Raw genomic sequence first — 25,579 nt, 5'->3', positions numbered from 1 at the left:
GTTCTGTTCAACTGCTCAACAAGTGGAATGTCCAACTTGCCCCCTTTATTTCATAGAATCTTACAGCAGAGAAGGAACCCATTCAGCCCATCGTATGTGTGATAGCTCTTTGAAGGAGCTGTGCAATTTGTTCCATTATCCCCATTCTTTCCCTGCATTTTTTTTTGCCTTTTCAAGTAGTTATCCAATTCCCTTACTTAAGTTACTATTGAATCTGCTTCCACCATCCTTTCAGGCAGCACATTCCAGATCATAAAGATTTCTCCTTATCTCCCAATCTTTTATAAGGATTTATTTACAGAGACACATAATGGCGGTGCGGAACTGATCAGCAGCCCCCCCCCCACCGCCCCAACCAACCCGACACGGGGGTGAGGGGGGTGGTGAGGTGGGGGGCTAGTTTCTGGCCTATATAATACTGACAGGGCTACATTTATTAACTTTAGGGAAAAGTCAACATTTAAACTTGCTCTTTGTTATGTTTTGGGAAATAAATTTGTCTCTTTCCTTAAAATATAACATTGTAAGAAAATGGAAAGTTGCTACTACAGAGGTCATCCTCTATAATAAAGCTGTCGACTATCATAGAGTATAGCTCATGATTTATTGAACATGCCATGACAAAGCTTCCTTACTTTAGGAAGGATATCAAGGCTGTGGACACGAAGGGATTCACAAAAATTATCTTTAAGTGGCGGAACTGGAGAAACTGGAGCTCCTTTCAAAAGAACAGGAAAAGCTAAGAGGAGATCTGATGAGTCTTGATAAGTAAATGCTTCTATTTGGCTAATGAGTTGTCAACAATAAGATAAAGAGTTAAAATCATAACCAAAAGACTGAAGGGAGAGGATACCATAATTTTTTTACACAGGGCGCACTTGGAATGCCTAGCCAGAAACAGTGGTGGAAGCAGAATCTGTAATAGCCTTTAACAGAGAAGTTGATGACATCTTGATATTTTTTTAATGGCTATGGGACCAGACAAAGCCAGCAGAGGTCTGATGGGCTGAATGGCCTTCCTCTGTGCAGTAGAATTCAATGATTCTATGACAATCGTGATTTTATTCCCAAGTACTTTAAAAATAAACATTACATTTCATGGGATTCTTTTCTAATTCTACCACTGTTGACAAAATTGAGGCTGGAAATTGAGATAACCAACAAGCAACTGCTCAAGACCCCCACCCTTTGGCAAGTATGGTTGCAGGGGGCGTTTAATCAGGTGGGAGGGCACCGGGTGGGGACCTGGCCAGCTTCCCGCCTCCTCCCCAGTTAGGATTGTGGCGGGAAGACCCGTGGACTCGAGGGCCTAATTCCCACCGGCGCTTCCCAGTGGCTGCTGGGAAGCTCGCCACGCGGGAAAACACGACAAGCAGACCCGCGCGGCGCCGCTTGCCGGCTCTGGGGTGGGGGTGTCACTCGTTCAAAAGCCCTCGGTGCCTGATTGAGGGACCCCGCATCGAGAAGCAGTGGGTGGGCAGGGTGGGGTGGCCCCTGTCCTTGCTGCCAGCCCTCCACCACCCCGTGAAACCACTTTCCGCCATTTTCTCAACTGTGACTGAGACCCTCCTCGCTGGTGGGTGCGGTACCAGTGGCAGCCACCGCCTCCCCATTTGGGGGGGATGCGAGGAAAAACTTTTTTATCCAGAGGGTGGTGACGGTCTGGAATGCGCTGCCTGGGAGGGTGGTGGAGGCGGGTTGCCTCACGTCCTTTAAAAAGTACCTGGATGAACACTTGGCACGTCATAACATTCAAGGCTATGGGCCAAGTGCTGGTAAATGGGATTAGGTAGGTAGGTCAGGTGTTTCTCACGTGGCGATGCAGACTCGATGGGCCGAAGGGCCTCTTCTGCACTGTGTGATTCTGTGATTTGATAGAGATGCCAGTGTCTGATTGGTTGGCAGCTCCCAGCGGGCGATACTTCCGCTCCTGTGGTCCTTGGTTCAGGGAAAGGCCCACCGTTGTCCTGTCAAGTGCCTAGGTGGCACCTGACGTGACGGGCCTTCCCTTAGAGAGGCAGCACGGGGCTCTCGGCATCCCTCCAGCCAGTGGGTGAGACACCATAGCCTCCGTTAAATAATGCCCCTTTAGTCTAAATGGGATCAATGGCCCATTACACAATCCCGCAGATTAACCCCTTTGCAGCGTGCTATACCTGCTAGCGTGTATTCCGTGTTCCACTCCTGCCCAGGTAACAACATGCCACCTCACTGGTTGTCTCAGCAGGGTAAGTGTGAGGGTCTGTGCTCTATACAACGTGCTTTAGAGACTGCAGAGTGCACCATGGAGCATTTCAGGTTTTTATTAAATGAGAAATATGGAAAGCTACGAACCCACAACATACCTGAATTTGTGCTGTATAAATGTTGCTTATAGATTTGGAATGTTTTTTACCTCATACCCACCTTCATTTGCTGTTTCTTGCTTTTCAGAACAGACCAACAACTTGAAGCCACAGCCTGAAACAATGGAACACAAAAAAAAAAGATGAACAGGATGGATTGTCTTGCAACTGAGATCGAAAGATCTTGCAGTTGTATAGTGCCTTTCACAACCTCGATTTTGTGCTCAAGCCTTTGGAATGGGACTCGAACCCATGACCTTCTGACTCAAAGGGGAGAGAGCTACCAACTGAGCCACTAGTGACACAAAGGGGCAAAAATTCTGCAGCACCTACTCCTGTTGCACACTTGGGGTAGGTGTTTTAATGGGTGGAAGATCACATCACTGGCTGAGAGTGGCCAATCTCCCCAGAGTCTGTCAGGAGGAGGGACCGCAGAATTTCCAACTTGGCTCAGTTGGCAGTACCCACAGGGGCCTTTGTGCTCAAGCTGCACTTCAAGCTGCGTATTACTGGTCTGCTACACTCAAATAAACAACATTAATTACTGTAACTAATTGTGTCTGATGTGTTTGTCAATATTCCTGTAGCTAACTACAAGTCTTTCTGTGTTTTCCAAACTACATTTTTGGTTAGAGGAGATATAAAGTGGGGTGAATATATTCGCCTCCCGAACTTTCAGCAGTTTCAGGGCATGAGAAGGTCTGAGGTAAGAGCCGAGATTGAGGCCATTCGGCCCATCATGCTTGCTCCTTGAAAGAGCTATCCAACTCGTCACACCCCCACCACCATCCTCCCCTCTCCCCCGCCCCACCGAGCTTTGCCCATAGCTGTGCACCTTTTCCCTTTTCGAATATTTATTCAATATCCTTTTGAAAGTTACTGTTGAATCTGCTTCCAGCGCTTTCAGGTAGTGCAATCCAGGTCGTAACCACTCCCTGCATAAAAATAAATTCTCCTCATCTTTTTGAGTCTTTTCTTGCTATAAATATAGTTACATTGTAAATGTGCTGATAAGGATTTCAACCGGTCAGTGGAAAACCTCGTGAGCTTTCTTAAGTGTTTTTCTTTTGCTTAACACAGAAGCTCGAACCTTTAGTTAGTAAACTAAAGGAAAAATTTAAAAATATAGTCCCGAAGGTAGATTGAAAATGGGCAGGATTTTTCAGTCAGCACGCAGGGGCGGGTCCGACATGCTGATGTGTAAAATGATGCGCGGTGATGTCGGGCGTGTGTCCCGACATCACCGCGCTGTCTCGCGATGTTTGGTTCGGCGGGCACGCGCTGGAATCAGCTGCGCGCCTGCCGATATTTAAAAGGTCTATTAAGGCCGCTAAGGAAGTAATTAAGGTCATTGTTTACGCTGCCCATTCAACCTTACGGTTGGTAGAGCAGGCGAAAAGGCCAAGCAGCCTTCAGGTTTTTTAGGAAACCTCATCCACGAGCGGGATGAGGTTTCCTAAAGCTTTTATTAATTAATTTTTTTAAATTTCCACACTATAAAAACATGTCCCACCTCATGTGACACAGTCATGCGAGGGAACATATTTAATTACATTTTTAAACCACTTATTTAATAATTTCGGTAGCGATTCAATCTACCTGAGGCATCGCGGTGTCTCAGGTAGATTGAAGCGTACTTTCACGCACAAGCACAAAAGAGCGCAGGCCCCGACTCTCCCTCCTCCCCCCATCCGCACAGGTAGCGCTGAGCGCTACGGCTTGCATCTTACACTGGGCGGGCTTTAATTGGCCCACCCACGTAAAATGGTGGCACGGAGCCGATTGTGGGCGGCGATCAGTTCCGCGACACCCCCGCCCAATCCCGCTGAGCCCACCCACTGCCTGAAAAATTCAGGCCATAAGGAATTTAGCTTATCCCAGTTCACACTTGTAAATGATTACGCAAGTCTTTTTTTATACGGGTGGGTAATTTTTCATTCTTGGATTATGGGCATCGCTGGCTGGGCCACCATTTATTGCCCATCCCTAATTGCACTTGAGAAGGTGGTGGTGAGCTGCCTTCTTGAACCGTTTCAGTCCATGTGGTGTAGGTACACCCAGAGTGCTATTAGGGAGGGAGTTCCCAGCGGCGATGATAAAACGCTCATATATTTCCAAATTGAAATGATTTAGAGGGCAACTTGGAGGTGAAGGTATTCCCACATTGCCTTTGTCCTTCTGGGTGGTGGATGTCGTGGGTTTGAGAAGCGCTCTCAAAGAAGCCTGGTAGTGCATTATAATTTGGAGGCTACAGAGTCAGAGATGATCACTGAGAATTGGAATTGGCTAAGTATTTGAAAAAAGGAAGAGTACAAGAAATTGGGGGGTGAGTGAGGGGCGATGGGGGGGAATAGCAGGAAAGCAGGGTTAGGGTTGATAGTTCCAGTTAAAGAGCTGTGAAAATGGCTGAGGCACAAATGGCCAAGTGGCCTCTTTCTGTGCTGATGGTCTTAATAACCCCAGCGACCTGCACAGAAGACCAACCCACTTCTTGATTTGACCGACATGTGTTGCAGCCCCACCTCTTATGTCCCTTAACCTAGGCCAAGGAGGCTGATTAATTGTAAAAACAATGGCAGCAATAGAAGGCCAATATGCTGCCCATATCCCAAAGAACAAGAATTTTTTTTTAAAACCTAGGATTCTCAATCAAGTGTCACTTCCAAAAATAATGTTTTTATAACAAATTTCCCTCACAGAAAATGTTTCCTCCCACATACGGTAATTCGATTCCTGTATTATTTTTCTCCTAGTTCCACTCAAAATATTCTGCTTTATTTGCCAAGCCAGCTCTCTCATGATGACCAGCGCTACTTCAGCATCCAATTGTGACCTCCCTTGGGCCCTTTAGCAGAGTCAACCCATTTTGTGACATGGGAGACACAAACAAATCATAACTTGAGACCATCCGACATGTTTACTCAGTTAGATGTTATAATTCAGTGTTCTTTTCTCTTCAAAAGCTAACGTTTTCTTTCTCAGCTGCATACCACAGTAAGGAAACACTTATTCTTTTCAGACACAAAGCTAGAGCGGAGGCCAAAGTAAGCAATCCCATTTGCCAAGTTCTTAGCAATATATCTCAGAATACTTCAGATTACTTTAACCAAAACCATGCAGTTGAGGTATGTGAGCTGGTTGAAGAAACTAATTTTTTTTTTTAACCAGCATACTTTGGATGGTTAAGGTGCAGGAATGCAGTATGTCCATATAAGGCATCAACCTACCATGAATAATGGGAGTCCTGAAATATCCCTCAAATAGTGAACAGTGAAAACATGTTTAAGTAGTATTTACTGCACAGGAACAGGCCATTTGGTCCAACTGGTCAGTGCCATTATTTCTGCCCTGCATCAATCTCTTTCCAGCTCTGTTCATCCAACACGATCAGCATATCCCTTTTTTCCCCTTAAATGCAGTTACACTCTTCTCCTCAACTCCTCCCTATGGTAGTGAGTTCCACATCCTCACCATTCTCTGGATAAAGAATTCCCTGTTGTATTTATTAGTGCCGATCTTATATTTAGGGCCCCTGATTTTGACCCAAGACAAAACACTTGCTCACTCAAAGCCTTCATAAGGCTGCAAACGTGGAACTAGTGGAATCTAGGAGGTGGAGGATTTTCACATTGTCATCTCAGGCATCTACAGAAACCACCCAATTTCCACTTTCCTCAATTTCGATGGAGTGAAAAATCCGATGGTTTCTGAAATGGGCCACTGATTCACAACAGGGTGAGGATAACAGGGGGGTAGCCTAACCCTAACCCCACCCCGAACCCGAACTCTAATCCTACCCCTAACCTTATACCTTAACTCTGACCCTACCCCTAACCCTAAACCTAACTGTAACTCTATCCCTAATATTAACCCTAACACTAATCCTAAACCCTAACCCTACCCCTAACTCGACCCCTAACTCCAACTCTAGCTCTAACCTTAACCCCTAACTCTAATCCTAATTCTAACCCTAACCCTAATGCAGGGGTGTAACCTAAACCTAACCCCACCCCGAACCCAAACTCTAATCCTAACTCTAACCCTAACCCCTAACCCTACCCCTAACTTTACCCTAAACCTTAACTCTAACTCTATCCCTAACTCTAACTGTAACCTATCCCTAATACTAACCTTACCTCTAACCCTACTCCTAACCCCAACTCTAGCCCTAACCCCTAACTCTAACCCTAATCCCAACTCCTAACTCTGACCTCTCTTACCCTAACCCCTATCTCTAACCCTAACCATAATCTTAAGTCTAACTCTACCCCTAACCCTAACTCTAATCCTAACTGTAACTCTACCCCAACACTAACCCTAACCTTTAATCCTAATCCTAACCCTAAAACCTAACCCTAATCTTACCCCACAGAGTCATTTGGAAAATATAAGCTGAAAATGCTGGAAATGTGAAGGGAAATAGAAGATGCTAGATACACCCTCAGCCTCTCAGAACACTGTCGCCATGGAGGCAAATGCAAAGAGCGAAAAGTGTGCACACAAAGCCCAACAAATTGCGAATGTGATGGACGATTTTACACGCTTTTAAAAGCCCTAAACTCTGGAATTCTCTCCTTAAACCTCTTCCTTTCCCTTATCACCTCTCCCTTATGAGACACCTTCAACCCTGATCAAGCTTTGGTCACCTCTCCTAATGTTTCCTTCTGTGGTTTGGCGTCAAATTCTGTTTTATAATGCTCCTGTGAAGTGCCTTGGGATACTTCATTATGTCAAAGCTGCTATATAAATACAAACTGCTGTTGTTGTAAGGAGCTTAAACAAGTTAACATGTTTGATAAATTAGCAGGCAATGGAGCTTCATGTAAACTAGTTAATGCAATTGTTACTGATATCAGGCAATGATCTTCAGTCCAGTATATTATAGATTACTGAATATATGCACAATATAATTCTTAGAAAATCATGCACCATTCACAGATGCCTTATCTTTTTTTAATTCTTTCATGGGATCAGCATTTATTGCCCGTCTCTAATTACCATTGGGAAGGTGATGTCTCACCACCACCTTGAACCACTACAGTCCATGTGGCGTAGGTACACCCACAGTGCTGTTAGGGAGGAGGTTCCAGGATTTTGACCCAGCGACAGTGAAGGAACGGCGATATAGTTCCAGAATTCCTATTAACATTATGTATAATTTCCTGCTTACAGTTTCCTTGAAGGAATTGTTGAGCCAGCGATTGTTGACTACATTCTGTATCGATGTAGGGGGATTGTCCAGATCCTCAAAGGAATCCATCAGGATGAAGTCCAGGACAATGTCATAAAAATTCATGTGTTTAACCTGTTTGGGATATAAATGCAGTTTGAATAAATTGGTGTATAAGTGATCAGCAATATGCCTCATGGAGGTAAATCTTTGGTTTTATTGAACCAGGCACAGAGCTACACCTTCTGGAAATTCCCGTGCACTACCCTGCCCGTTAAAATTAATTCCTAATAAAGGCTCCTTGTGCTGAAGCTCGTTGCTTGGATCACGAAAAATGGACATTTACCCCTGGGAACACAAGGACGTGAAGGGTGCGTTCAGCTCATTGAAGCTTATTCCTCTTGTAAATTAACCTTCCATCAAAATCCCCACCTCCACTACATTTGCACTTTTATTGAAGGCTATTCTACTAATACATTAACTTCTCCATTAAAAGTCCATCCCTCATTAACATTTACTTTCTCACTATGGCATCTAAATTGTATTTCAAATAACACCAACATTTTTGCCTCTTATTACCCTGTTTGGTAGAACATTTCTCTCTTTAAAAGGAGATTTTCTTCCTGAAACCTGTTTTAAATTAACTTTTCCCTAAATTCCATTGACTCCTAATCTCCTGCTTTCCCATGGTAAGAGCTTGCCTTATCTACACAGTTAATTTACCACAATGAGACACACTCTTAACTACATTTCTACAGGGTAAAACGCAAAAATTCTCTGTTATTTCCTCGTAGATCATCAGTATTACACTCAGGGTCAGTTTGTTTCTCTTACTGCACCCTTCTTTTATAGTTCACCCTGTTAGCACAGGGGAAACAGATCTCTCCCCATTTTGAGCTATGTGTCAGCATCAAGCATTCCAAGGTCAGCTATCACTTGGGTTTGATGCAGAGTAAAGCTCTCATGCTCTGCCCCAACAGCGGGCGTTAGGTCCAAATTCAGAACATTTGCTTTCCCCTTCTTCTCCTGGTCATTCTGTAGCCTCTTTGAGTGAGATAAACAACCCCTGTCAGTTTTGAGCTCTAGCCACATGCCCAGTGGGAACTGGACTAGAACTATCCAAACCTACTTCCTGTCAAACCCTTACAAGCAAGCAGGCATTCATGCCAACAGCAAGGCTGGAATTGTGCACAGCTCCCAGAGATAAAAGGTCAGGATCTAACTCATTATGCCACTCAATCAAATGTAAGCATTGTTTATTTGTGGTGTGATGAAAAAACGGAACATATTTGTTCAAATACAAAAAAAACGTAAAAATGTATTATACGATACAGGTCATAATGTACTGGCCATCATGACATGAGGGAATGTCTAAAAATGGAATTCTCTAATGTGCCTTAATCTCAAGGATCAGGCCCTGTGACCAATTCAAAAAGAAATTATATGTCTTCCAAGATGATAGGTTCATCCAAAATTTCGAAATAGAGCATGTTACAGCCCACTCAGCCTCTGGTCCCTCACAATGCGCAATAAAACTGGTCAAATGTGGACAATCACAAGGCAGGTTTAAACACCCTTGATCAACTTTGGGCCTGCCCCTTCCAAAACGACAGTCCGCCTGCCCTCCAATCAAAGCCAATAACGTTCATCTGAATAGGTAGAGAAGTCCCAGGATTAAATTCTCACTTCAAAGGCAGGTTTACTCAATGGAGCACCGACCAAGCAATAGGGCAGCTTGTTCTTACATCAGAGTTTCAGAAGTAGCAAAAGACAAGGTTCAATCAACTGAATACATGCGGACAGACTGTGTTGTAGCCTAATTCTAGAATATTCTTTCAGAGCTGTTCTATTCCTGCTGGAGGATCCGTGACAGAAATTTGAACAATTTAATACATCCATGCTCTTAATTAGCTTCCCAGATGTCTCCGCTAGCTAAGGCAGTGAGCATCTGAGCTATAGACCAGAGGTTCATTTAACTGTTCTAAGCCAGACTGCAGTTGAGGTGTGTCAATTGGCGTCAGTATCCCAGGGTTACAGGGATGGAAAATCAACTTGGGCTCTTGTTCCTGATCTCTAGCCAAAGACCCCTTTTGGAAGAGTGTGAAAATGTGGTCATCAGGGGAAGATTAGTTGACACAACTATAGGGGGAGGTCTTGTGGTGCAGTGGGTAGTGTCCCTGCCTCTGAGCCAGAAGCTATGGGTTCAAGTCCCACCCCAAGACTTGTTAGCCAAGGAAAGTGCCCTCCTAACATGGCCAAACAGGTTGTTTATCAACCAGCAAATCCTTCCAACACATGCCAATGGCACGCCATAAGAGATTCGTGGTCAGTGCTGGAAAGAAAGCTGGAGCCTCTATCATCACTACACATAGCACCAGACTACAATATGCTTGTAAAAGTGCAGGTTGCCCAGCAACTTGGACTCCCTGAGTGAAAGATAACACACTGCTGTTATAGACTCATATTTGAAGAATGGTTTCCACAACTTTTCTTGTGGGACAAGGAGAATGAAGTGTCTTCCTTAAATCTTGCACCCTATCTACTACTCCTCTTTTCTAACTTGTAGATACCCACACATTATTTTAAAAATCTTCAATAGGATGTGGGTTCCCTGTCCACAAACCTTACTCCCTGTCCTCGCAAATTTTGGTTCTGCTTTTATGTCAACATTTACCATTGTAAATTTCCATTTGCCTTTGCTGGGAAGTCTTGTGGCTCTGTAGGTAATATCCCAGTCTCTAAACCAGAAGCTTTGGCTTCAAGTCCCACTCCAGGACTTGTTGGTGATGGAGGAAGTGTTCACAACATGGCCTCAACAGGCTAATAATCAGCTTGCCAATGCTTGCCCACCATTTCTCAAAAAGGGGGAGAAAAGTGTGTGCGTAAAAGATATGAAACGAACAGCAATTCAGCTTTGCTATGTCAACAGTCACAGTGTAGTTGCAGGCTCTGGTCACTAGATGGCCTTGCAAGGAAAGTTACTGAAGTCTCTCCTAATTCTTATTGGCAACTTGTTTACTAAAAATTGACCATAATGTCACGGGCAAATAAGATACTATACATACATAGTTTTATATTATTAATGAGTGGCAGTTTTTCTGTAAAGAATTGTAGGCTTTATGACCCTGTCACTGTGCGCATTTTTTAATTCTTTCACAGGATGTGGGCGTCGCTGACTGGGCCAGCATCTATTGCCATCCCTAATTGCACTTGAGAAGGTGGTGGTGAGCTGCCTTCTTGAACTACTGCAGTCCATGTGGTGTAGGTACACCCACAGTGCTGTTAGGAAGGGCGTTCCTGGATTTTGACCCAGTGACAGTGAAGGGACGGCGATATATTTCCAAGTCAGGATGGTGGAGTGGCTTGGAGGGGAACTTGCAAGCGGTGTTGTTCCCCTGCAGCTACTGCCCTTGCCCTTTTAGGTGGTAGAGGTAATTGTTGCTGGTACCCTTCTCGAGGAGAAATACACCAAATTCAGTTCAAAATACCACTTTTGTCGAACAAATGAAAGCCGTGTACAGGGTTATATTTTAACCAGAAGTTCCCTCAGGATTTTGTACAGGTTGGACTATCACGCACTTGATACATTTATGCAATTCCCCCCTTCCCAGCTCTTTTTCGTTACTTTATACAGGCTCACCCCTCGTGTCGCAAGTTCTCGCTGGGTTGTCTCCCAGTGGTCAGTTTGCTGCAGAAAGTACATCATCTCCTCAAAGACCTCCTCAAACCTTTTTGGATTCTAGAAAAATTGGGGAAACGTTTCAATTAGTCCTCGCCGTTTTGAGTTGCGCAATATTTTTCACCCTTCTGGGGTTTTGCGGAGTCCCCGATGATTTACATGGCCGGAGGAGGACACAGTGCTGCTCCCCTTGACATTGTGAGGTCATGTAAGGTGGGCAATAATGAATCGCCAGCATGTTTTTATAGAATCACTGAATCATAGAATGGTTACCACACAGAAGGAGGCCATTTGACCCGTCATATCTGTTCCGGCTCTGCCAGAGCAACTCTCCAATGGAATCCATGGAAATTTAAAAAAATCAGGGAAGACGCAAAACAGATTGCAGATTAGCTATTGCCTGATTTACTATATCTTCCACAGTCAAAATATATCTCAAGAACTTTATATTGGGATCCTGTGAAAACCCGGTTTTACAATGCCTCTGAAAAGATTGTGAATAACATCAACCTAATGCACCTTCCAATTGGTGGGTTAGAAATCTGAGTTGAAGAAAATTAACACAGAAACTGCTGATCAGACAGCATCTGTCAAGAGAGCAGATGAGTTAACCTTTCAGGTGCAAACCTTACATTTTCCATTAGTTCAGGTTTCAAGCACATGCAGTATTTTGCTTATCATCTTTCTGCCGCTTAGGTATGTCAAATTCATGTCATTTGTTGTTTTGCAAAGGGTTTTTAGTCGTGGCTCAGTAGCACTCATGCATCTTGGGTAGAAAATTGAGGGATCAGACCCTAGTCCAAGCCTTGAACTCACAATCTGGGCTAAAAGTCCTGCCCAGTACTGAGGGAGTGCTGCACTGTCAGATGTTCAGTTTTAGATAGCAACAACTTTCATTTATGTAGCACCTTTGATGTGGCAAAGTGTCTCCAGGCACTTAACAAGAGCAATATCAATAAAGAAATTTTTGACACCCAGCCACATGAGGAGGTATTTGGACAGGTGACCAAAGGCTAGACCAAAGAGGTAGGTTTTAATTAGCATCTTAAAAGAGGTAGAGAGGGGGTGAGGTTTAGGGAGGGAATTCTGGAGCTTAGGGCCCAGGCAGCTGAAAGCACGCTGCCAATAGTGGGGTAATTAAGATCAGGTTTGCGCAAGTGGACAGAAATGGAAGACTGCAGAGATCTCAAAGGCCTCTAGGGCTGAAGGAGCTTACAGGGCAAGGGAGGGTGAGACCATGGAGGAATTTGAAAACAAGGATGAGGATTATAAAATTGAGATAAAAACAAAAAAACTGCAGATGCTGGAAATCCAAAACAAAAACAGAATTACCTGGAAAAACTCAGCAGGTCTGGCAGCATCGGCGGAGAAGAAAAGAGTTGACGTTTTGAGTCCTCATGACCCTTCGACAGAACTTGAGTTTGAGTCCAAGAAAGAGTTGAAATATAAGCTGGTTTAAGGTGTGTGTGTGGGGGGGCGGAGAGATAGAGAGAGAGAGAGTGGGGGTGTGGTTGTAGGGACAAACAAGCAGTGATAGAAGATCATCAAAAGATGTCAACGACAATAGTACAATAGAACACATAGGTGTAAAAGTTAAAGTTGGTGATATTATCTAAACGAATGTGCTAATTAATAATGGATGGTAGGGCACTCAAGGTATAGCTCTAGTGGGTTTTTTTTATATATAATGGAAATAGGTGGGAAAAGGAAAATCTTTATAATTTATTGGAAAAAAAAGGAAGGGGGAAACAGAAAGGGGGTGGGGATGGGGGAGGGAGCTCACAACCTAAAGTCGTTGAATTCAATATTCAGTCCGGAAGGCTGTAAAGTCCCTAGTTGGAAGATGAGGTGTTGTTCCTCCAGTTTACGTTGGGCTTCACTGGAACAATGCAGCAAGCCAAGGACAGACATGTGGGCAAGAGAGCAGGGTGGAGTGTTAAAATGGCAAGCGACAGGGAGGTTTGGGTCATTCTTGCGGACAGACCGCAGGTGTTCTGCAAAGCGGTCACCCATTTTACGTTTGGTCTCTCCAATGTAGAGGAGACCACATTGGGAGCAACGAATGCAGTAGACTAAGTTGGGGGAAATGCTGCTTCACTTGAAAGGAGTGTTTGTGTCAACGAGATGGAACATAGGAAAGACCTTGATTTATACCAATGGATTATTTCTGCAGTCTGCAATTGCCCTTGTTCTACCGGTACATCACCCACACGGCACAACTCAGGCTGTGATGGAATATTCTCAACTTGCCTAGATAGGTGCAACACTCAAGAAGCTTGGTGCTACCCAGAACAAAACAGTCGGCTTGTTTGACATTTCAGCCACCAGTGGAACATGGGATATGGATGAACACATAACGGGAGTGCTTTGAAAGCGGTAGCGAATAATGGATATCAGAAGCATGGATAACAGCATAAGAATAATAGGTTATGTAAAGGGGGGTGAGAATAATGGGAGCGTGGATTATGGGAATGATAATAAAGGAGTAGGATATTATTAGTGAGAATCATGGAATGTGGCTAATGGGAGAGCATACACACTGGGAATGGAAATGCAGATACTGGGACAGGATTAAATGGGAGAGCGCAGATGATGGAAAAGGGTGAGTCAGATAGTAACAGCACAGATAATCAGAAAGGATAGACATGGATAATGGGAACATGGATAGCAGGAGTGATGATAATAGAGCTGTGGAGACTGGAAGCTTGGAAAATGGGGGTGACAATAGAGCTTTTGCGAATATTAGGAGCACATATAATGGAAGGGTGCTGATTATAGGAGTACAGACAATTGAAGACCATGGTTTGTTGGAGAATTTGGATCTTGTTAATGTGGACAATGGGTGTATAGATAGTGGCAATGCAGATAATGGATGATGGTGGGTAGTGGTAGTGTGGATAATGAGAGTTCAATGATGGATCAGCATAGATGTTGGGATTGTTGAAGATGGAAAAGTGTGGAAAATGGGAGCATGGGTGATGTATTCCAGAAGATGGAAAAGTATGGTTAATGGAATAGTTTGGATAATGGGAACGTGAATAATTGAAGTTCTACTATGCACCAAAATCTCTGATATAAACACCGAAGAAAATCATTCTCACATGAATACAGTTGTCAAGTTATAAATTCATTTTAATTCATTTTAATATGACAAGCGATGACAATGACCATGAAACAGACTCGCAATGCTACACAAATCAGTTAGAACCCATACCTTGTGTGCTTTCATCATAATTGCAGACAAAATCTTCCTTCCCACCTCGGCAAAAAATCTTCTATTTGTTACGTCAGAAAGAATTACCTGTAAAGGTAGAGAAATTAGTGTGAAATAACGACAAGACGTATGTTTCAAACTTCAATTTCTGAGCGATGGTGTTACTGCAGCACTGCGACGTTAGGCTCCCTGTTCTCTTTGAGTTCAGCTCAGTGTTAGTACTGCAGCCTCCAAATCACTCCGGGCGGTCTCCCCACATGGAAAAGTGCCCATGTGCCACTGGTAAGATACCAGTAGTAGCGGGAATGGGCCCTGAAGTGGTCCTCAATTGGCTCAAGGGTATGGGGGCTGCCTGCCACCTTACCCACAGCTGGTAAAATGACAGCGATGGCAGGAAGGCGATGGGTACACCATCTGCTGCCATCCCACCTGATTTTACTTCACCAGCCACCCCCCTCCTCACCCCAACCGCTGCCCTGCTCCCAGCACTCTCCCTGGGGCCTTGTAATAACCCAGCCTGAGAATCTTAAACCAGAGAAGGAGGCCATTAGGAAATTATAGCTCACCGCATTAAAAAAATTCTCCTCATCTCTCTGCATTTTTTTTTTGCCAATTACTCTCAAATCTGCACCTTCTAGTTTTTTTTATTCATTCACGGGATGTGGGCATCACTGGCTGGGCCAGCATTTGTTGCCCATCCCTAGTTACCCTTGAGGTGGTGGTGGTGAGCTGCCTTCTTGAACCACTGCAATCCCTGTGGTGTAGGTACACAGTTACCGATCCTGGTCTTCTATCCACCTTCACCTGCTCCACCCCTTAAACAGTATAAATTTCATCACATTTCTACTTCTCTTTAGCCCTGCAGAAGGGTCATTTGGACTCTGTTTCTCTCTCTCTCTACAGATGCTGCTAGGCCTGCTGAGCTTTTTCAGCACTTTCTGGTTTTTGTCTCAGATTTTCAGCATCCGCAGTATTTTGCTTTTACCAACCCCCCTTCCAGTGAAACAGTTTCTCACATCTACTCCATCGAAACACCTCAAAATTTTGAACATCTCTATTAAATCTCCCCTTCTCGGTGCTAAGAAGAACAATCCCATCTTTAGTCCCCCAATATAACTGAAGTTCCTCATCCTTGGTACCATTCCAGCAAACATCCTGCACCCTCTCCGAGGCATTAGCATTCTTCCTACATTGTGGTGTGCAGAATTAGACGCAATACCCTAACTGAGGCCTAACCGGTGATTTATAAACATGATTTGGAAAGATACTCATCCTCAGGTATGAATTGATAGTTGAGTTCTGATGATGTTACCTTGAAGGCTTGACGCACGCAGTGTACCTTGGCCAGAAAATCAATGTCCCCAACACATTCCAGCAACTCGGTCCTTTTGGACAAAACGTAAGATGAAAGCAAATACTAAGAACTCATAATCTTCGTCCAAGATCATTAAGAACACTTGTCCATTTGAGGCCATCCGCTAGCCACTGGACACTTGTATTGCAGATTAGTCAGGACATAGTGGAAATAATATAACAGAGCCATTGACTTCAGTAAAGATTAAAAAAAAAGATTGTGTTACAGGACTATTAATACAAATGTCTATTAAATCATGCTTTATATAGCTATACAAAGCCCTGGTTAGACCATAAGACATTGGAGCAGAAATTAGGCCATTCGGCCCATCGAGTCTGCTCTGCCATTCATTCATGGCTGATAAGTTTCTCAAACCCATTCTCTCGCCTTCTCCCCGTAAACTTTGATCCCCTTACCAATCAAGAACCTATCTATCTCAGTCTTAAATACACTCAATCACCTGGCCTCCACAATCTTCTGTGGCAATGAATTCCATAGATTCACCACTCTCTGGCTAAAGAAGTTTCTCCTCTTCTCTGTTCTAAAAGGTCTTCCCTTTACTCTGAAGCTGTGCCCTCGGGTCCTAGTCTCTCCTACTAATGGAAACATCTTCCCCCGTCCACTCTATCCAGGGCTTTCAGTATTCTGTAAGTTTCAATCAGATACCCCCCTCATCCTTCTAAACTCCACCGAGTATAGACCCAGAGTCCTCAAACGTTCCTCATATGTTAAGCCTTTCATTCCTGGGATCGTTCTCGTGAACCTCCTCTGGACCCTCTCCAGGGCCAGCACATCCTTCCTGAGATACGGGGCCCAAAATTGCTCACAATATTCTATATGTGGTCTGACCAGAGCCTTATAAAGCCTCAGCAGCACATCCCTGCTTTTATATTTGGGACCTCTCGAAATAAATGCCAACATTGCATTTGCATTCCTAACTACCGACTCAATCTGCAAGTTAACCTTAAGAGAATCCTGGACTAGGACTCCCAAGTCCCTTTGCACTCCAGATTTCTGAATTCTCTCCCCATTTAGAAAATAGTCTATGCCTCTATTCTTCCTATCAAAGTGCATGACCTCACACTTCCCGACGTTGTATTCCATCTGCCACTTCTTTGCCCATTCTCCTAACCTGTCTAAATCCTTCTGCAGCCTCCCAGCTTCCTCAATACTACCTGTCCCTCCACCTATCTTTGTATCAACTGCAAACTTAGCCAGGATGCCCTCAGTTCCTTCATCTAGATCATTAATGTATAAAGTGAAAAGTTGTGGTCCCAACACTGACCCCTGTGGAACTCCTCTAGTCACCGGCCGCCATCCTGAGAAGGACCCCCTTATCCCCACTCTCTGCCTCCTGCTAGACAGCCAATCTTCTATCCATGCTAGGTTAGAACACACCTGGAGTACTATGTGAGTACAACCCCTTTGGTAGGATATATTGGTCTTAGAGGGAATGCAATTTGGATTTATCAGGATGATACCTGGACTCCAATGGCTAAATTACAAATTCCCTGAAATGTAGAAGATCAAAGTGTGATTTGATTTAAATTTTCACCATGTTAAGGAGAACGGATAGAGTATTTCTGCTGGTTAGAAAGTCAAGGACTTGGGTACATGGCCTAACTTTAGGGTCTGGCCTTTCAAGAATAAACTTATGAAATATTTGTACACACGAAGGGTGCTAAAAGTTTGGAATGTTCTTTCCTAAACAATAATTGATCAATTTGTTAATTTTTACATCTGAGATTAGTAGGTTTCTGGTAACCAAAGGTATTAAGGGATATGGGGCAATGGTGGGGGTATGGAGTTAGGTTACAGATTGGCCACTGAATGGCAGACCAGGCTAAAGGGGCTGAAAGGCCTCCTCCTATTCCTAAGCTCCTATGATAAAATGCTTTATCAGAACCTGTTAGGAAACAATCAGCCCAAGATCGAATCTAGCCACGAACAGAAATTAAACCCTAACCTTTGATTCCATTCCCCTTCTCAGCTACAATCCCTCAAATCCAACCAAGAACTCGCTTAACACATTCTATTCCACTAGACTAACACTAGCCTCCATCCCTACCACACCCAGTCTTCATGATTACTTACTGGTTGAGTTCTACTGGCTTTTACAAGTGTTTGGTGCTTTCCTGATTATTTCAAGTCAATGGGTAGTGGCTTTGGAATTACTGAAGGACTTTCTCCTGACTTTAAGGTTTCTGCACAAACCAGCTTCTCCCAAATATGGGTGCCCTAGTAGGTTTCATGCTTAGAATATAGCATGACTAGGAGAATGAGCAGAGGCCACACAGAGCAGGACAAGCTGCTGGAAGAGGGAGGAGAAGCAGCAAGAGGAAGATGAAGGGAGGCCCCAACTGAGACAGCCCCTTTCTGCCTGGGCTATATGGGGAGAGCACGATACCAGTCTCCACAACTCAAACTCCCCATTTAACAACGCTCTTACATGCCTTATGTGGAATCTTACTAACTTTGAAGGTTTTCTGAACTCAGGGCCAAAAGCAGGTCCTAACCCTGCTGATGAAGCCTGGCCATCCACTTGCGTGACCTTATGGGAGGCGGTCAATTATGAGGCCTCTGCCAGCAGCCCGTTGAACGAAGGGCATTGGGTGGACCAGGCACCCAGCTGGGGCAATGGGAGGCCTCGCAGCGATGTCCTGCGGGCAGAACCAGCGGCAGAGGTGGGCGCTGCTGCAGTAGGTAGGAAAATACAAGGGCGCCTCAGGTTGGAGGTGACCCCTGAAGATGTATGAAATTATTAGAATCACTTGTGGCCACGGCTACCAGGCCATCATTGCAAAGGGAGACCCTGCCCACAAGGTGGCATGCGGCCCTGTGGGAGCAGCTTCAGGAGAGAAGGCGGGGGGGGGGGGGGGTTGCGGTGGTAAATAAAAATGGCCTCGTTGGCCCCCCTGGCCTGCTGCCAGGGGGGTTACCTCCCACAACCTGCAGGGCTTTGCTTTCAGCGTGGGGCCCACCCACCGCTGGTAAGATCCTGGTGACATCCCCAACCTGGACCCAAATGGCCATTTAACTAACTGTCAGTAATAAGTTTGCCCACCAGTGCCAGGCAACGTCTGTTGCTCGCCAGCCTCCAGCAAGACTGCGAAAAGGCGGGAACGTGCCGACCTGCCAACGACCTTTCCAGATCCGAAATGGACCCCCTCCCGGTCCCGCCTCCGCAGGCTCTTAGCAAAATTCTGCCGCTTTTCTTTCCTCGGACTCTGACTTGCTGCCGTTTTAGTTACAAAGCGAAATAAAAGCAGCTGTTGTAAAATAAGCATTTTCGTACCAAATTTACAAATGAGACCAGGCCACGCTGCATACAAACACCAACGAATCGCTCTGTGCTTTCCCTTGGGACAGGTCTTCCATGTGCCCCTGCCTGTCGGAGGGCCCCTGCACATCGCTACCCCAGTGGCTGCGGCACGGCTAGTGGAAGGCGGCTGATTTTCAATGGTGGAGGGCGGCTGATTTTCATTGGTGGAGGCTGCAGGTGGCCTCGCAGGATGACCTCGTGCAGCTCTGGGCCTTGAGGGTGCCCCCTCAGCTCTGGTGGCAGCGGACTGGCCTGACTGGCTGTCGGGCAACAGCAAGGGCACAGGTGGAATTCTGCCTTCCTGAGAGATGACCGCAGGTTCCTGCTCCACAGGGTCCCTGCCGCTCCTTCAGAGACGCCCTGGCACAACTGCCAGCACCTGCTCCAGCCACAGCGAACCTCCCCTTCAAGAGGCGCAGGCTATCACGACGTGCTGCTAGGCATTACGATTTTGGACCCCCTGTTGATCGTACAGCCAATGAACAGTGTGGTTAGTACTGGCTGCGTGCAGCAATCGTTCTACTGAGCAGACAGCACCAAGTTAGTGTGCTACCTGCATCAATCAATGTGCCTGGGTTAATTGTGCATCACAACCTACACACCTGTTTTTGGGGGTTACTATCTCTGAAGATTAACCAGCGTTAGAGATTGACTTACCTTAGTACCCGGCAAAATACTTTCCCGTCTTCTGCCAAATGCATCGCTTCTTCATAAAGTGGCAGATGACACCACGATCCCAGGCCATAAGCGCTGCCTCGATGGTCTCTGTGTTCTGTGAGCTGTTGGGAGCATAGGGATAAAAAGATAAACCGTCAGATTCTTTTTTAACTTCTCTTGGTACAAACCACAACTAGGAACTAAGAGGAGTAGGTTAAGTGTCGTCCAAGGCTGTGTTGGAAACTCTGTCACTGCTGGGTCAGGGGGTTGTGAGTTCACAGTCCTACTCCTCAGACTTTGAGCATAAAATCTAGACTGTCACCTCAGTGTAGTACCGAGGGAGTGCTCCACTGTCACACGAGACATTAAACCTCTCAAGAGATGTGAAAAATCCCATGGTATCATTTGAAAATGAGGAGATTTATCCCAGTGTTTTGGCCAATATATTTATCCTTCAACCAACATCACTAAACCAGGTTACCTGGTTCTTTTCATATTGTTGTTTATGGGAACTTGCTGTGCACGAATTAGCTCCTTTATTTCCTACATTACAACTTCACTTCAAAAGGCACTTTAAAATGCTCTGGGATGTCCTGAGGCTGTGAAAGGTGCTATATAAATGCAAGTCTTTCTTTCAGTCAAATGCAGTATCATTCAACTCTGTGACAAAATGAAACAATACTTCAAGGAACTCTTGAAACATTCAGACACCTTAGTTGAGATTTTTCCATTGCTCACCTCTTGTGAATGGATCTGGAGTTTCCATTCACTACACAAATATGTGCCTTCCTCTGTCCGGGGGTCGGAGGGTGTGAAAGTGAAATGATTGTTAAGATCGTCGGCCTTGTTGGTCCACTTTGACCCCAAGAAGGAATTTATTTTAACACGTGATGTGTCCCCTTATGGAATAGGGGCTGTCATTTCACATCAGATGGTGGATGGCCCTGAACAACCCATTGGTTATGCATCTCACACACCCAGTGTCACAGAGCGATGATATTCCCAGTTTGAAAAGGACGGCTTATCTATTGTACTTGGGGTCTGGAAGTTTTATCAATATCTCCATGGTCGCCATTTCCACATTATAGCTGACCACAAGCCCCTACTGGGATTATTTGGAGAAGACAAAGCGATACCACCTAACTCACCAGCTCACATCCAGAGATGGGCACTAATATTAGCCGCCTACGAATAGACTTCTGCTCACCATTCGGGAACTCAAATCGCACATGCCGACACACTAAGCCGCATTCCCCTGCCAGCTAATAACAGGGAGGCTCCGATTCCCCAGGAACTGGTCTTAGTGCTAAATTTTCTGGATTCCTCCCCTGTTCAGGCCAGACAAATCCGTGAGTGGACAAGCCGGGACCCACTATTGTCTAATGTCTGGGGGCAGGTCTTGAATGGTTGGTCAGGTGGATCTAAATCCGAGGCAATGAAGCCCTATCCTGATCGCAAATATGAACTCTCCTGCCAGGATGGCAAATTACTCTGGGGAGCAAGGGTTATCATGTCCCCGAGGGACCGAAGGCCATTATTAGCTGAGCTACACAACGCTCACCCAGCCATTAGTAGAATGAAGATGCTCACACGCAGCTATTTGTGGTGGCCAGGCAGGGACTTGGATATAGAAACCCTGGTCAAAAGCCGTCCTCAAAGCCAACAGGTGCAAAAGTTCCACCCCCACCCCAACCCCTTAGCTCCACTGCAACCATGGGAATGGCCCAAGCGGCCATGGGTGTCCCTCCACGTCGATTACTTGGCACCTTTCTTGGGCACAATGATCCTTTTACTGATTGACTATCACTCCAAATGGATGGATGTCTGGAAAGTCTGGCCATACACATCGGCTACCACCATAGACTGTTTGCGGCAGGGTTTTGCAGTGTATGGGTTGCCGCAGCTCCTTGGGACCACTTTTACCAGAGGGGGGAGTTCCACAGGCTCACGACCCCTAATGGCATTACCCATATCAAAACCTCACCCTACCACCCAGCATCGAACGGCATGGCCAAGCGGGCAGTCCAAACCTTTAAATCCGGGATGGAAGGGGATTCCATCGGCACAAGATTGTCCCGGTTCTTGTTCGCATTCTAGACCACACTACACACATTGACCGGCATTCCCCCTGCAGAACTACTAATGAAGAGACGTCTCCGCACTCTGGCCCTAATCCGGCCTAATTTAGAGGGTAAGGTGGAGAAAAGCCAAGAGGCGCAGAAGACCAGACACGATAGTCATGGTCACCAAAGAACTTTCACGGTGGGAGATGTGGTCCTTGCGAAGAACTTTGGAGATGGGCCTAATTGGCTGTTAGGCGAGGTGAGTGCAGTAACTGGACCCATCTCCTATGATGTATCGGTAAACGGCCGAATAATTAGACGACTCGTGGAGCCGCAAAAGCACACCAGTCCCACAAGAAGAAATGCAGTCTTCATCTTGAGTTTGTGCCACATGTAGAGGACAAGTCACACGATTTGGAAGCACCGGTGGGGCCTGTGGGACTCGAGGGGTTCGGGGGGGACAAACCTGCCAATTTCCACTCAGGAACTGAGTGCACAACTGTCCCCTGAAAAGGAGGTCTCGGAAACACCAGCCGAGTTGTTGGGCTACGATGCTCAACCTGTCAAAGAAAGCCTCAGGAGAGACTTGACTTGTAAATAATTATTGTGTAAAAAGTTAATGTGTTTTAAGCTTGTTAGCTGTGCTTTTAAGTTAAGGGGGAGGGATGTGGTAAAGTGAGATATCATGTCCCTTTAAGAGAATGCAAGCGTTAAGAAGACCATGTGACAGCACTGACGAATCACAGTACAGCGCGGGCAACTGGGAACTCTTAAGTCTATTTCTGGAGGTTTCTGAGTGAGCACGTATGATCTGGTGCTCTGCCCTATATCTCAATAAACCATCATTGTTTATTCTTACATCAGCCTCTCCCTGTTATCGATTGCAGGCAGCAGCTGAAGAGAACATAGGAAGGTGCACAGTTAGAGTTCGGTTGGCCAATGAACTCATTTACCCAAGACATAAAAGGGGGCAATATCATATTTTGTCTCTGAAAAATCTATTCAATCACTCACCTGTTTTTTGCCCCACAAGCCTGCAATTTTTCCTCTTTTAAGTATTTTACTAATTCCCTTTTGAAAGTTACTACTGAATCGACTTCCACTGTCCTTCCAGGCAGCGCGTTCCAGATCATAACAACAGTGGAAACTTTATTTGTCAAATAGGATTCTTCGTCAATTTGGATTATCTCAGATTTTTTAAAAATGGTTTATTTCTCTGCAGTAATAACAGGAACTGTTTGAAAGCTCTGTCAGGGTCATTGATTAATTGGAAGCAACAGCCCACTCGTTTATTTAAACTTCCATTTACAATTACGTAACTTTCTTCTGTCAGCTTTCAGCTTTACGGGACAGGAACCTTATTGTGAAAAGCAATTCCAGCTGCGATTAATTTACGTTTTATTAAGTATAAAATGAGGGAGGTTTGTAGAGTGCCAGCTGTCAGAGACAGCTTATTCTCTCCAAAGAGCTTTGCATGTTTTTATTTTAAAAGTTAAAGCACCATTTTCTCTTTCTGCTACCAGTCAGACAGCAAGAGCAACAGAGGACAGAGTTAAGTGTGATGGCTGGAACGTGCGGGGTTGCATGTCTGACGCCTCGCCTGCTTATCACTGAGAGCCAGATTCTCTGTCTTAACTGCGGTGCGATTTTAATTGCTCCCTCATTGGCAGCCATGCCTTTAGCTTCCTGTGGCCCTGAGCTCTGGGATTCTCTCCTTAAAACTCGTCATGTCTCCACCTCTCTCTCTCTCTCTCTCTTCCTTTGCTGTTTCTTAAAACCTATCTCTTCAACTAAGCTTTGGGTCATCTGTCCCAATATCTCTTTAGGGGGCTGGGCGTCAAATTGTGTTTTGATAGTGTTCCTGTGAAGCAGCTTTTTCACATTAAATGCAAGCTTGTTGTTGGTGACATGGTGATGAAATATTTACAACACATAAACTTTCAGCTCGATGTTGACGCTTATTTTCCACACAAGTTCATCCATTTTTCTAGATGGTGAAGTCATCAAGGGATATGGAGATAATGTGGGAAAATGGCGTTGAGGTAGATGCTCAGCCATGATGGAATTGAATGGTGAGCAGGCTCGAGAGGCCTACTCCTGCTCCTATTTCTTATGTTACTACGTTCCCATCCCTCTTCATCTAACCCCACCAACGTATCCTTTTATTCTTTCCTCCTTTTTTTCTCCTCTTCCCCTCGCCTAGCTTCCCTTTAAATCCCTCCAAGTAATTCACCTCGACAACTCCTTGTGGCACAAAGTTCCACATTCTAATCCCGTTCTGGTATAAAGAAGCTTCTCCTGAGTTCCCTATTGGATATGTTGGCGAATATCTTATATTTATGACCTCTGGATATGATCTATCAAACCAATCTAAAAATCTCCTCGACATCCACCCTTTTGAGTCCCCTAATACTTTAAAAGAACTCCATCAGGTCACCACCTTCAGCCTTCTCCTTTCTCTTTTGCCTAAAAATGCCACCTTTCACATACACACAAGCATACGAATCAGGAGCAGGAGTAAGCCACTCGGCCCCTCGAGCCCTGCCCTGCTATTCAATAAGATCATGGCTGACCTGATTGTGACCTCAACTCTCCATTCCCACCTAACCCCGATAACCCTTCACCCCCTTGCTTATCAAGAATCTATCTAGCTCTGGCTTAAGAATGTTCAAAAAGACTCTGCTTCCACGACCTTTTGAGAAAGAGAGTTCCAAAGACGTACGACCCTCTGTGAGAAAAGATTTCTCCTTGGCTCTGTCTTAAATGTGCGCCCTGTTATTCTTAAACAGGGGCCCCTGGTTCTAGGCTCCCATCCTTTCCACATCCACTTTGTCAAGATCCCTCAGGATCTTATATAATTTAATAAGCCCCCTCTTACTCTTCTAAGCTACATTTTTAGGGGAAAAGTGTTAATTATGTTCTTGAACCAGGAATTTATTGAATCTTATAGCAGAGAAGGGGATCACTCAGCCCATTGTACCTGTGCCAACTCTTTGAAAGTCCGACCTGCCCTGCTCTTTCCCTATAGCCCTAGCCCTGTAGCTTTTATGGGTTCAAATAATTTTTCATTTATAGGTAACAAAACCTTCTGGGAGGGGGGGGGGGGGGGGGGTGGAGAGAGGCGGTGGTATTAAAGGGCTGGCAGATCAGAGGCCAATGGTTCTTTTGCTCAGCAGCGCCACTGGGAAGGCTGTGGTTGCTGCAGGAAATACACCCCCAGGAAACCCAGATCACGGAACAACCCAGGTCACAAGTAAGTGATGGTGGGAGGGGCTTCACACAGGATGAGGGTTGCCCCACCATCACTTACTTGTGGCCTGGGTTGTTCCGTGATCTGGGTTTCCTGGGGGTGTATTTCCTGCAGCAACCACAGTCTTCCCAGTGGCGCTGCTGAGCAAAAGAACCATTGGCCTCTGATCTGCCAGCCCTTTAATACCACCGCCAACCCCCCCTCCCAGAAGGTTTTGTTACCTATAAATGAAAAATTATTTGAACCCATAAAAGCTGCAGGGCTAGGGCTATAGGGAAAGAGCAGGGCAGGTCAGACTTTCAAAGAGTTGGCACAGGTACAATGGGCTGAGTGGTCCCCTTCTCTGCTATAAGATTCAATAAATTCCTGGTTCAAGAACATAATTAACACTTTTCCCCTAAAAATGTAGCTTAGAAGAGTAAGAGGGGGCTTATTAAATTATATAAGATCCTGAGGGATCTTGACAAAGTGGATGTGGAAAGGATGGGAGCCTAGAACTGGGGTGGGGGGGGGGGGTGCGGTTGG

The 25,579-nt window shown here is 45.3% G+C and overlaps 1 protein-coding gene across 3 annotated transcripts in view; it reads right to left on the bottom strand.

The window, feature by feature from the left end:
* Positions 1-25,579, bottom strand: part of miga1 (mitoguardin 1) — a 90,432-nt gene that overhangs the window by 3,565 nt on the left and 61,288 nt on the right. For all 3 annotated transcript variants that reach the window (XM_041207531.1, XM_041207533.1, XM_041207532.1), the window contains 6 exons: positions 19,742-19,863; positions 15,721-15,793; positions 14,409-14,495; positions 11,156-11,254; positions 7,516-7,650; positions 2,407-2,460 (listed from right to left, as the gene is read on the bottom strand). In XM_041207531.1, the coding sequence (XP_041063465.1) occupies positions 2,407-2,460; positions 7,516-7,650; positions 11,156-11,254; positions 14,409-14,495; positions 15,721-15,793; positions 19,742-19,863 (570 nt within the window). The remainder of the gene's footprint in view (positions 1-2,406; positions 2,461-7,515; positions 7,651-11,155; positions 11,255-14,408; positions 14,496-15,720; positions 15,794-19,741; positions 19,864-25,579) is intronic.

Source organism: Carcharodon carcharias, chromosome 16 (genome assembly GCF_017639515.1).
Source record: "Carcharodon carcharias isolate sCarCar2 chromosome 16, sCarCar2.pri, whole genome shotgun sequence".
Classification (NCBI taxonomy): Eukaryota; Metazoa; Chordata; class Chondrichthyes; order Lamniformes; family Lamnidae; genus Carcharodon; species Carcharodon carcharias.
Note: the sequence above shows the minus strand (reverse complement) of the source record. Positions and strands in the feature narration are given on the sequence as shown.